At 26.9% G+C, this 13,295-nt stretch overlaps 1 protein-coding gene across 1 annotated transcript; it reads left to right on the forward strand.

Annotated features, from left to right (window-relative positions):
• Positions 1 to 1,899: 1,899 nt before the first annotated feature.
• LOC101238778 (N-acetyllactosaminide beta-1,3-N-acetylglucosaminyltransferase 4) lies at positions 1,900 to 12,651 on the forward strand. The gene is made up of 2 exons (XM_065818858.1): positions 1,900 to 2,981; positions 12,259 to 12,651. The coding sequence occupies exons 1-2, from the start codon at positions 2,075 to 2,077 to the stop codon at positions 12,474 to 12,476; spliced, it is 1,125 nt and encodes a 374-aa protein (XP_065674930.1). The 5' UTR covers positions 1,900 to 2,074; the 3' UTR covers positions 12,477 to 12,651.
• Positions 12,652 to 13,295: the final 644 nt, after the last annotated feature.

The following is a 13,295-nucleotide window of genomic DNA, read 5'->3' on the forward strand; positions in this document are numbered from 1 at the left end:
TGTGTATCTAAAAGTGTCTTTAAAGAGGCTTCTTATAATAAAAAGTGTATTTTCAAATTTTGGTTTTAAACATTTTTTTATAAGCGGTGAGTCAGAGTGCGGTGTCTTTAAACTTTAAAGTATGCGCAATAAACCTTAACATGCACGCAGCGTGCTGCATTTAAAAAAAATTTTTTTTTTTTTTCTATTTTTGGAACTCTTCATTCTTCCTGTCACAAGCTGCTCCCTATCACAATTTTATGCTCTCTATTCCCTAATCAATAATACTTACAACTTTCTAGCTCTACTTCTGATTAACGGTTATAACCAGAAAAACTTTTATTCATAATACTAATGCGACATGGCACGACTACAGACAAAACTAAATTTTAAAAATAAGTAAATTGTTATGGTATCTCTTTGTGATGTTTCTTTGCAAATTTTAGAAAGCATTTTTTAAATATATATTAGAAATTTTTTCAGAATTTTTTAAATATATAATAAGAAATTTTTTTTTTTTTACATATGTTACTAATAAATTGAATTTCGACACAAGACGTAAAACCTAGATTTGCTGTCGGTATATATGTAGATAATATGTAGTTATCCTACTCCTAAGCCTGGATTTTATGAGTTGATTGAAATTCTATGATATGTAGATATCCAAGCTCTAAATCTGAAGACTATAAAAACTTATTAGGATTCTTTCACTGGTTTAATATATCCGTTAAAATGTCTGGTGTTAGTGCTTAAAGTCTTAAAATTTTTTCCATTATTATTAATAATAATGTTAACTGTACAAATGAAAATAAGTGAGTCACTCAACTGTAGTTGCATGACTTTAACAGTAAAATGAAAAGTACCAATGAAATTCGTGATATAATAAAATAGTAGCAATCCAATTTTTATTTAGAATTTCTCTCCTCATGTTCCTCGAGTTTATTTTTAAAAGTATTTAAATAACCAGAATTAACAACGTCATAGGTTAGACTGCTCCATTTATTAACAATCCTATTAGGTATTACCATAACAACAAAAAGTTTCCTTAAATTTGAAAAAGAGGCCTTAAGTTTCCAAATGGGCTCCTTGAAATTGCCTTACGTTAATTGTAGGGTCTGTCTAGAGTCTGTCAGTAGTTCTCCAAACAAGAGAAAGTAAATATTCTTTATACTATCAGCATCTAGTCCCAATCAGCATCTTTCTTATGTTTGATTACCAACCTTCTCTACAAAGACTTTTTTATATCATGTTAAAGAATGCACTAAACGCAAATTATTTCAAAATGCAAATTGAAAAATTATATATTAACGTATATTATAACAAATCACAGGTTATAAAAAAAACTAAAAATATTTCTATTACTTTTGAAAGTTTTTAACTTATAACTTGTTTAAATTTAAAACAGTTTTGATTTATATAAACACGTTGTAAATTTGACGTACACACTAAAAAAAAAGGTAGAAATTTCTACCTTAGGGTAGGATATGTAATATACCTTTAGTAAGGTATAATTTTCTACCTTTTAGGGAAGAAAATTATATTAAAAACAATTATTTGTCATACAATTTTCTAACTTAAAGGTATAATTTTCTACCTTATAAGGTAGAAAATTATACCTTACTAAGGGTATATCACATATCCTACCTTAACTAAAAATTTCTACCTTTAATTTTTAGTGTGTAATGTTGTATATGAAGCAAGTTACAACTTTTTTGCAATGTTTTAGCAGCCGCGACACATATAAAGCATATTCTAACTTTTACGATTAGATTTAATATCCCATTTACGTCACTTTTTTGGATATTTAAAAAGTGTACTTGTCTTTTTTGTTGCCTAATCTTGTGCTTATAATAAACAAAAGAAAGTATGTAATGCATAATCCGTAAAACAACTCAAGGTACTTAATGTATTTTGCAGTGTAATTTAAGCATATCTATTATATAGCTAAGTTAAGTATTATCTAAATGATAATACTGCTTGAGTCATGCGTTCCAAACATTGACATACTCTTGCTGCTACATTGTAAAGTTTGTTTCTACAACTTTTAGCCTATCAACTAACTATTGCTAAAGACTATGCATAAACGATTGCAATAATGAAAATTATTATACGTATACCGAGATTAACAACAACAAACAAGAGGAGAATCGGCATTGCAATTGCCCTATTAATAGCAGTTACAATATACTACTATGGCAACAAAGTGAATAATACATATGTTATTCAAAAATACCTAACATTTAGTAACTATATAATGTGGAGAAACAAAACCCTTGAAATAAAAAGTTCGATGGAAAAAGGAAATTTATCTAGTATTTATAAACTAAATATTAATAGCGTAAATACAAACACAATCAAAAAACAAAATCTTATTTCTCACGTCAATGTTGATATAATAGAAAAAGACCACAAGGTTAAATATACAGTTTTAATTTTAATTTCTTCGCATGTTTTGCACAGAAGTAGACGATTCAGAATTAGAGAAACATGGGGGAATTCCAGCATGTGGACTACTAAGCACAAATACAAAATAGTTTTTGTGACAGGTAATGTTGAAGACAATAGTAAAATGATGGAAATAGTTGATGAAGCAAAATTATGGAAAGATGTTATTTCTCTCGATATTTCAGAGGAATTTTACTTGTTATCAAAAAAAGTGATTGTTGCACTTTCATGGGCAAAAGAGAACTTTAATTTTAAAGCGATTTTAAAAGGTGATGACGACACTTTTATAAATCTTGACAACGTGATAAATTTTATAAACGAAAACAAAATATCAGACGGTTATTTTGGATCAGTTTTAAAAGGACAAATAGTTAATCGAGATGGAAAATATATATTAACACAAGATGAACACAAAAAAAATATTTTTGACCCTTATTGTTCTGGAGGAGGATATATATTAACAAACTCTAGTGCTCAAAAGATCATACCGATGCTTGATTTTGAAACAAATATTACTAATGATGACGCTTATGTTGGAAAAATAGCATTAACACTTGGTAAGCATCAAAAATTTTATAATTTTATTTTACTATTATTTATAGATTCTATAAATTATACTTTTTTATTATTAAACTATACATCATATATTATTTTAACTCTTTGGCTATTTTAGTATTTGACTAGTTGATTAAAATACTTTTTTATTTTTTTATTTATTTTTATTGATATATATTTTTCGTTATATTTATATCAGTTATTTTAGAAAATTGTTAAAAAAAATGAATGAAGCAACAAGAAATACAGTCTTCATAAAATATTTACAAATATTAAGAAATATTGTTAAAAATCTTACGCTTTCATTATTTTATTTTTATTTTTATATTTTTTCCTTCTAATATAAATACGATACAACTTAAAATGAAATTTAAAGATATATAAAAGTGAAAGTGTTTAAGAAAAAGCGGAGGATTAAATTTTAAAAATAAAAGAGAGTTTGAGATAAGCCAAGTAACTTTATTATTATTTAGAGGAAACGACTTATTTAGAATTAATAACACAGTCGAAAGTTATGCAATGAATACTTTGTTTCATATTTTTTATCTATAATAGAAAAGATCTTGAAAATATTTGGCAGAAATTTTTTAATTTAAAGAAGAATAAAAGGGTTCTATAAATATTTAACTTATAAACGTTTAGCACTCCAAGCTCTCAGTGGATTGGCATTAGTGTGTTTAATAGCATTTGATTTACGACAGCTTGCTTGTTTTTGTTTTTTATAAATACGTGTTAGTTTTGACGGGTAAATGTTTGCCTAAAAAATATTATAAAAACTAATATAGCTATGCAAAAGCAAATAACAAATAAATTTTAAACAGTTTCATTTAACACATTCCTTGTTTATAGATAACTCTAATATTTTTTGAGATTCTATATTTATTAGGTTAATGTTTTCTTTCCAAATTCCAAGATAGCGGATATATGTTAATATAACGTCGGGACAACATTGGAAAATTCATCGGCCGATGCTCGGTATCTAACTTTGGCCAAACGTGGATTTGATAGTTGTGCAACGTCGTAGCCAAACGTCAGTCTAACGTTGGCCAAGGTTGGTATCCGACATTGGGCGAGCGTTGCATCTTAACGTTGACCGAACGTAATATTTGATTATTTTAAATCAATTTTTTGATTTCAATAACTTTATTTTTGATTTAAAAAATAAACACCAACAATTTTTAATGTTTATTTAAATTTCATTAAATTTTTTTCACCAAATTTTTGTAATGTTTATTTAAATTTCATTAAATTTTTTTCACCAAATAACCTCGCATATACTTTAATACTTTTAAATAAAGATTAAACATCGATATTGATCAAAGAAGTGACTTTAATTTAATAATGACGCAAAAAAATCAAAATTTGTTGTTATAATTATTGTAATAATGTTGAAATATTTGTGCAAAATATTCAAACAAAACAACGTTCTTTTCCTCTTCATATATTTGCAATCTTTCAAACATCAGAGATTAGTAAGATGTTATAAAAATCTCTTTTTAAAAACATTACAAGAAATCAAATTACCGTAAAAATTGCCTCATATGCATAATACAATACAATTGTTGATGTCTCTCTTTTTTCAACAGCTGTTAAATTAAAAAAAAAAGTCACTGAATAAAACTAAAAAGGAGCAATTTGATAAAAAGCCCATTTATTATACAACAATTTGTAACATTTATTGTATAACAATTCGTCACTTTAACAAAAGGTTAAATTATAGTATTCATTGCCAACTGTTTAATAAATATAAGTATTCAATAAAACTTAAATTAAAAAAACAAACTAAAAACTAAAACTTATTTTAAAGAATTATTAATGACCATGCTTGATTTTTTTTTATTGCAACCAAAGATGCATGCACTAAGGTTATTATGGAAAAGATAATAGAACCTTACCTTTTGCTACACTATTAAGAATAAAACTTGGCGTTGCAGTTATCATAAAATACTTGTATTTCTTATGATTCTTATTGGTATCAGATATTTCTGATATTTTTTGTAACACAATTGGATAACTTTTATTTCCATTTTGTTTCAAATTTTTCAGTCGTTTAATTAGTTCGTTCCAGTATTTTGCTGATCTGTTATACAAATGATTGTGTCTTGAAAGACAGTTTGGAGCATACTTACGCCTTATTTTAGAACGGTGACGACGAGACAAGGAGTTAATAAATTTTAGTTTAGTTTATATATATATATATATATATATATATATATATATATATATATATATATATATATATATATATATATATATATATATATATCATTATTATTATCGATTTATAATAGCAATTTATTAATTTAAAGATTTGGATTAAGTTGCTTCAAAGGCATTGAAGATCAAGTGATGGTTGATTAAACATTTTGAGCCTTTCGCAGTATGCACAGTGGGTCAAAAGTGACATTTTCTAGCCAAAACCTCTAAAACCAAAATTTTTTTGTTTTTTTTAACTAGAAACAGCATATTATATTGAAAAACATAATTTGTGGAAAAAATAACATTTTTGTTTTTTAAAAACTTCAAATTTTATTACATAATTACGCAAATTATTAAAAAACTCATTTATTTTCCATTTATAAAAAATTCCGTTTTTACCCAACAAAATTAACAACAAGGATATTATTTAAATTTATGTTTAACGCAGAGTATTCTATCGTTGGCTCTTGCAATAGTTCAAGTACACTAGATGGTGTACTTGAATGACTTTTTTTTTTGTTATGTATCTTCTTTCTTAATGTGCAAATTAAAGGATCAGATGCTCATAAAAGGCGATGAAAAAAGTCTATACTGTTTTTTTTCCGATCGCATTTTCTTGTAAAATTTTCACGAAAAATCTTAAAAACCTTATTGGTAGCCTCTTGAGCCTCTTCAGAAAACATACCTAACGGAAGAGTAAATAGTTCGATGACTTCATAGCCATGAATCAAAATCTTATGAAGTGTTTGGGTCATAGGATACCAAGGGTACAGGAATACATAGAGCGAAGCAGTTTCCCAACAGAATGTTTTAAATTTGGATGAGTTAATTTAATAACCACTTGATATTGTGCCCAGAATAATATTAAGCCTTTTCATAAGATTTACATCGATGTTCATTATACTAGCTGAGACATCGTATTGCTGAAAAAATCGCCTAGCTGTGTTCCCATCGTTTGATGTACCTACCCCACCTATTCTCGGTTGGTGTATGACAAGACCTATCCTTGTTTGAAATTCAGCACAGACTTCAAGCTTTCTCAGTTTAACAATATTTTTTTCGTCTTGATTTCTAGCCTGCCACTTCATAATCGGCATCTTATAAGAGATATGGAGCATACATTCTAAAAACCTTATCCAAGCATGCAAAGTTAAAACGCCATGTTTTATATTGCCTTCTAAATTTTTTTTTGAACAACTAAAGATAAATTGTTCATTTCGATTGGAGATGCACCACACACTGAACAGCATTGGTATGAGTTAGTTGCTGTGGAAATAATAGTTTGAATTTTTCGATCTATCATTGTTAAATTTACAATATGTTGTATTTCAACTTCCTTTGTTGTACCGTCCTCCAATAAAACAAGTACAACAGATAATGTTATCTCTTTAATAGAAGCCATAATTGACTCATATTCTGCAAGAATTACTTCATTTGATTCTTTTCTATATTTAAATCTCAGAGGTCTGCAGTAATTAGTTGACGATGGCTTCGGATTTCTCCAAACAACCTGTTTTTTGTCATCTTTGAAACAATATAGTTCTAGAGGAACCAAGCAATATATGAAAAGTGATTCATCTGTATGAAGTTCACTAGAAACATCTGACAGTTTTTTATAAACAGATTGTCCTGTTGCACCATCAAAACCAGCTTTGTATATTATAACTAGTTTAGTACAATCTTTAAGCACAGGTGAATTTAACACAACACTATAAGCTGAACATATTCTTAATGCAGTATGAAAAAGAAGAGCTTGTAATGGAACCTCTGCAGAGTAGTCACTGACCTGAATGTTTTCAGGGTAGCATTTATTTTTAGCCTCTTTTACAATATGATAGGATGGGTATAGAGAGCTGAATGGAAGAGCATTGTTTCTTAAATGCTGATAAGTTTCTTTGGATAAATTAGCATCTAAGACAAGCGCTAATGATTGTTCTGAAGTAAGTGATTCTGTCGATAATTCTTTGTTGTATACTTTTTTAACCACTTTTGCTTCTATAAACCTTTTATCCCTTTTCAAACTTTTACTTGCTGCATATAAAAGTTCGTTTAAATTATATTTACTCAAAAGCTCTTTAATTATGCGATCTTTAGTTCTCACAGACGCATCTTCAAACAAAATCGAAGGGCGTCCACTTTAAAGTATAATATTATTTTATCAATTATTAAATCGTCGTAATAATAATACAAATAAATTTTACACATTATAATAAATTTACACTTAGTTAAAGTAAACATACCACTGGTTTTTGTTTCGATTATTTTTTTTTACAGTCAAATATAGTTTGGTTTAACCAAACTTTATATCTTTTTTCAAATACTGCACTTGTTCTATTCGATTTTTTCCACTTGTTTTTAGCTTGGTAAATGAATTTCGAAATAATTGACAAGTTATCATTAGATTCTTCAAAATTGCTTTAGGAAACAAAACTCAAAATCTTTGCAAGTAAATCATCATTTTGTAGTAAATTATTTTCCATTATACAATTCATAAGACATCTCCTATCCATTTTTAAGAGATTGTCTGTTCAATAAAATACTTTTATTTTGAAAGAAAGTAATTTAAAATATTTTTAATAAAGTAATTTTTTTACGAGTAGTAACTATGAAACTCAGTTCCTTTCCTTTATTTCTCATTGGTTGTTATCGTGTTTTTTATCGATTAAATATAATTTTATTGTTTTCGGAAATTATAAAATAAATAATAAACATTATGTCCCAAACTTGTACTACGTAGAAGTATATAATTCATATTTTATCACAGTCTCTGAGTTTTTATTACTTTAAAACGGTAGCATATAAAATTAGGAATAATGGTTTCAATGCGATCTAAATGTTCATTGAGCAAATACGAGAAAGTTACTGGAAAGCAATTAAAAAATACAAAAATATTTAATTTTAAACTTATGTCTTTAATGAAAATTATTATAAAGTCAAACTGCAGTTTTTAAATTTCAAATCTTTTTAAATTTTTTGTTATCGATCAAAAACGCATTAACAAGAAACGTGGACGTAGTTAATTGAATTTAAAAGTGTATTCGTTTAGGCAGCTATAGGCAGCCAATTTTTATACCACAAGATCAATGTCATATTGGTATTCAATTATATATCATTTTAAGCGGTTGATACAGGTTGATCCGATGGTTTTAAATGATATTTTTGAAAAAAATAAAAATTTATAACTCAAAATTATTGATGTTTGCATTGTTGAAAATATTTATATAAAATGCAAAAAATATTTTTTTTTATCTGATTTAAATATTAACATAATACTATATAAGTCATTTATAAGTTAAAAAATAAACTTAAACTTCAATAAAACAAGAAATCAAAGTTTTCAAAAGATGTAAAAAAATAAAATTTTCACACTTTTTTGCTGTTATTAATAAAAATTATTTAAGGAAATATTTAAACAACAAATACGGCGTTTTATTGAAAAATTATTTTTTAATAAAATATAATTTCTGGCTTATTAATATATTGAGCAAAATTTGCCTTTTTCAAAATTTCAAAATTTCAAAATTTTTTTGTATGGTTTTGCCGGCTTCTGACCCACTGTGGTATGTCTCAAAATGGGCTAGAAGTCCATTTTGTTGCTTTGCGTTAAACAGATTCGACCTAGGCCATATCAGTTTTTAAATAAGAGATGTTTAACTTTTTAATTTTTCTTTATGTTCTTTTAGAATTTTAAAAACATTTTTTAACAACATTATTTGATCTTGCTTGTTTCATTTTTATTTTGATTAAAGTATAGAAATGATTTTATCTTATGAACAAAAAATAATCACGATGATTCATAAAACCTCAAGTTCGAGAATAAGGTCGTTTGACTGCAAGTACAGAAAAAGAAAGACCAAGAAAAATCCAATGTTTAAAAAAGTTAAAAGTGAGTGAAAGCTGAAATAAGAACAAAAACAGGTAAGACTATTGATAATAAAGAGCTAAAAATTGTAGAAAAATAGAGCTTGCGAAAGCAAAATGTTCTTCTTCGATTAACAAATACCACGCTTAAGATATGGTTTGGTTGCAAAAGTGATGCAAAACCCTTTAGCATTTGAAATAAAAGGTGATACTTTAAACCATTACTGCAAAGAAATATTTAAAATTAGTAACTATAATTATTGACTTAATAAGGTGAATGATGCAATAAATTATCGAGTCTTCAAAACCGTATATTATTCAGCCATTTTTGATTGTGCATTTCAGGAAAAGAGAACATTTCTGTAGCTATTTTAATTTTAATTTTAATAGAAAGAAAGTTTAAACATCTTTTTAGGATTCTTTTCGGATTTTTTTTTTGTGTGATTTTACTGCCTTAAAACTTACTAATTTTTAATTGAGTTACTAAATATGGAAAGAACTCTCAACTGCAGGTCAGAAATATGATAATGGATTAAATATAAATATGAAAAGAATGATCAATGAGGTACAAGAAAGGAATTTTAATGTCAATTCCTTAGAACTACATTTTTCTTTGTGCCAGTCATATTTTTAAATTTGATAACAAGTGTCTTCATTATAATTATTATTCTCCAGTATAATTGCTAACTTTGAAGATTCACTCTATTCTCAGCTTCACTCTATTCTCAGCTTCAGTAAACTTTAATAGATCACGTTTAAATTTTGCATTTAAAGAAACTCTTTTACTCGCGGTGGGAAGCAAAAATAGTGTTAAAGCCGTTTAGTTTCAAGTATACATATATACATGATGCTTTAATTGCATTGTCAGAAAATGAAGGTTATGATTATGAAACTACACATGAAGTGATGTTACTAGCGGAGCAATTGAAAGATTTTAGCTTGCTCGTCTCTTTAATTGTTTCACATAATTTTCTTTTTTTAAAAGAACATTATATTGTTAGTAAAACTATTCAACTGAAAGGCACTTCACTCAATGTGCAAAATTAATGAAAATTTTTGTTCATATTTCGAGAACTGCAACAAGTATCGTTTTAAAAAACCATAATAATAAAAATAATTACCCAAATAAATAATGACAAAGTTTTTGTAAGACAAACTGTTAATGGAGCCTGTTTTTAAATTTCTAAGGAGGATAAAATGCGCGAAACGCCATTTTGATGATCTAGTCAAAGACAAAAGATTTTTAGTTTTTCTTAAAAAAAATTTAGATACAGATTTCTTCAACCCTTTTTTGGACGCATCTTTAACTTTAATGAAAGAAAAATTTACACAGCTAAGAATTATTCCTAAAATTGTGTGAAGCAATATTTACTGAAATATTGTGTAGCAATAAAATTGTGTGTAGCTGTTGTTAAAAGTTCAAATTTACTGAAATATTTCCTTAAAGTCAAAGACTTAAGGAAATATTTCAGTAAAGTTGTACTTTTAACAAATAAAAATAATGCGTTTTATTTCCACAAGCATAAATCATAAAGTTTCAATTTTTATAAAAGAAAATAGAAAAAATTATATTATTAAATCAATTATTATACTTTAATTATAAATATTATTTTTGTCATGGTTAAGGAGAGCGGGGTTGGTTGTCACGCGGGGTTGGTTGTCACAAAGGTTATTACAGGAAATGTAGATAAGGTTTAGAACTTTAAAATCATACAATCGAAATGTTATATAAAAAAAACATTTTCACTGAAATTTTCAGCTTTTTTTAGCGTGTAGGAAAAAAGTTATTTTTTAAAAGTTAACATCTTAGATAAGCTTTTATAAAATTTAATTAAGTTGAAACATCTTGTATAGTATGTAAACTTATCCTCTTTCTTATAATAAATTAGAATATTTCTAGGGGTTAATATACCCTCGTTATTCAAGTAATATCGATATTACTTGAATAACGAGGGTATATATAACCCCTAGAAATATTGTAATTTATTATAAGAAAGAGGATAATTTTACATACTATACAAGATGTTTCAACTTAATGAAAAAAGTTATTGATTTTTATAGGTTTTTAATATGAAAAAGTTAAATTTCGCTCACTTAGAAATTTTCTTTTACCAAACGAAAATTATTTTATTGTGCTTTGAATGTACATTTTTAAAGTTTTTTATTCATTTGAGTAACTTACTCCACAAAAAGTTCTCATTAATTTCACACGCTTTTAGGTAAATTTACAGGTGTCTTGCAACTTACAAAAAAGGGTACCTGTCACAAAATATATGGGGATGGGTGTCACAATTTGAAAAAAATAGGCTCATGAAGAATGCACACCAGGCTTACACCAATTTATATGTGAATTGTGTTCTTAATTCAACAATTAATAAAAACATCATTTTTAAAAACACATATATAGTCCTAAACTAAATGTGTTTATAGTGTTATATTAAATAAAAAAATCTATTTTCGGTATAGTATTTTCTATTTTTCAGTATATAGCCTTTTTTTTTCTCCCAGATTATTCAGATTTATTCTTTGTATTATATAAACAAAATTTATTGGTACCAATTTTGAATATAATCAAAACATTCCAAGAAATGTGACAACCAGTTCCATAGTATGTGACAACCAGTTCCATAGTATGTGACAACCAACCCTGTGGGTAGAGTTGATTTTCACACGGAAGAGGTCTTTAATAAATGTTTTTACAGCAAAAAATATTTCACTCAATGTCATAAAAATATTGAAATAGTTACCGGAAATAGTTAAATTACTTTCGTGCAAAGTTTGGCATTGATTTGATGAAAAATAAAAGCTGAGCAGTCTAAAATGTAAAAAGTGTGACAACCAACCCCGCTCTTCCCTGACGTGTGAGGAACTAAATACGAAATCTTAATTATATATACAAAACAACACAATTACGTGGTATTACATGAATAATATTAACGATAAGACTTTTATTTGTATTGCAAGATTTACTTGTTATGAACGCACTAAAACCTTTCCACTTCTTTTAAAAACTGAGAACGATGTCTTTCTAAAATTAATTGTTATAAAGTCATGTCTTTATTGAAAAGCCAACTTTAGATTAAAAAACTCCGACTGAGAAATGTCGATTAGTCATTTTTACGTCAAAATATTGTTATCTCAAGTAATATTCGTATTGATTTATCTTTTTATTTAATACTATCGAAATTTATTAGTATTAATCGATATTTATCTTTTTAGGAATAGTACCAACCAATTCAAAAGGATTTCATATGCGGAACACGTGGTGTGAGTATGTAAAAAACTTCAAAGTTTCGCATCCTATAGATGATCCAGATTGCAATAGTTTCCTTTTAAAAAAATCGAGAATTGATAATGGACAACTTCGATATGATCCTCAATTGGAGAAACAAAAATATTATAAAAATGCTGCCTTACTGAAATATTTTGCAGATTAAAAAATATATATCACCACACACACATTATTTTGTGAAAAAAATTAATAGAGTATAAAGACTTTGAGAATATTTAAAATGGTATTTATATTGATATTGTAAACGGTAAAAGATTACTACATCTGTCAAACAACATTTGTGGAGTAGTCCAAGATCATCTGTACACTTTTGTGCAAGATCAACTGTATTTTTTTTACTCCAACAATACCTTTCCAATATTATTTGGTAGTTCAATGACCTCTAGCAACATCTTTAGGAAGATGTAACTACATCTGGGGAATTTTTTCTAAGACCAATAAAATCTGGAAGAACATCTTCTGAAAATTACATCTGAAAAAATCATATTTGTAATCTGGTTAAAATAATGCATTATTATTTAACAATTTTTTCTTGATGTAATTTCATCTGAAAAAAATCCTGTTGTCAAAAGATGAAACTACATTGGCAAAATCTCAAGATGTAGTTGCACAATTGTTGTTAGACTTAGATAATTGTAAAGATTTAACTACATCTGTGGTATTCATATAAATTTTGCACAGATGCTATTAGAAATTAATTATATTTTAGATGTTGTAGACAGATAGAGCGCTCGCTTCATAAGCGAGAGGTTCCGAGTTCGATCCCCAAAGCCCACAGAGAAATATGAAGCATTTCTATTGAAAAAACTTTTTATATATAGGAGGATAACTAATAAAAACAAAGAAAAACGAACAGATGTTCAGAATAAACATAGATTTATTTTAAAAAGAAAGTTTATACACAATCATAGTCAACAGTAATTTTATCGTTAAAGTATACTTAAAACAAAACAGGACATATAAG

This window comes from Hydra vulgaris, chromosome 15, assembly GCF_038396675.1.
Source record: "Hydra vulgaris chromosome 15, alternate assembly HydraT2T_AEP".
Classification (NCBI taxonomy): Eukaryota; Metazoa; Cnidaria; class Hydrozoa; order Anthoathecata; family Hydridae; genus Hydra; species Hydra vulgaris.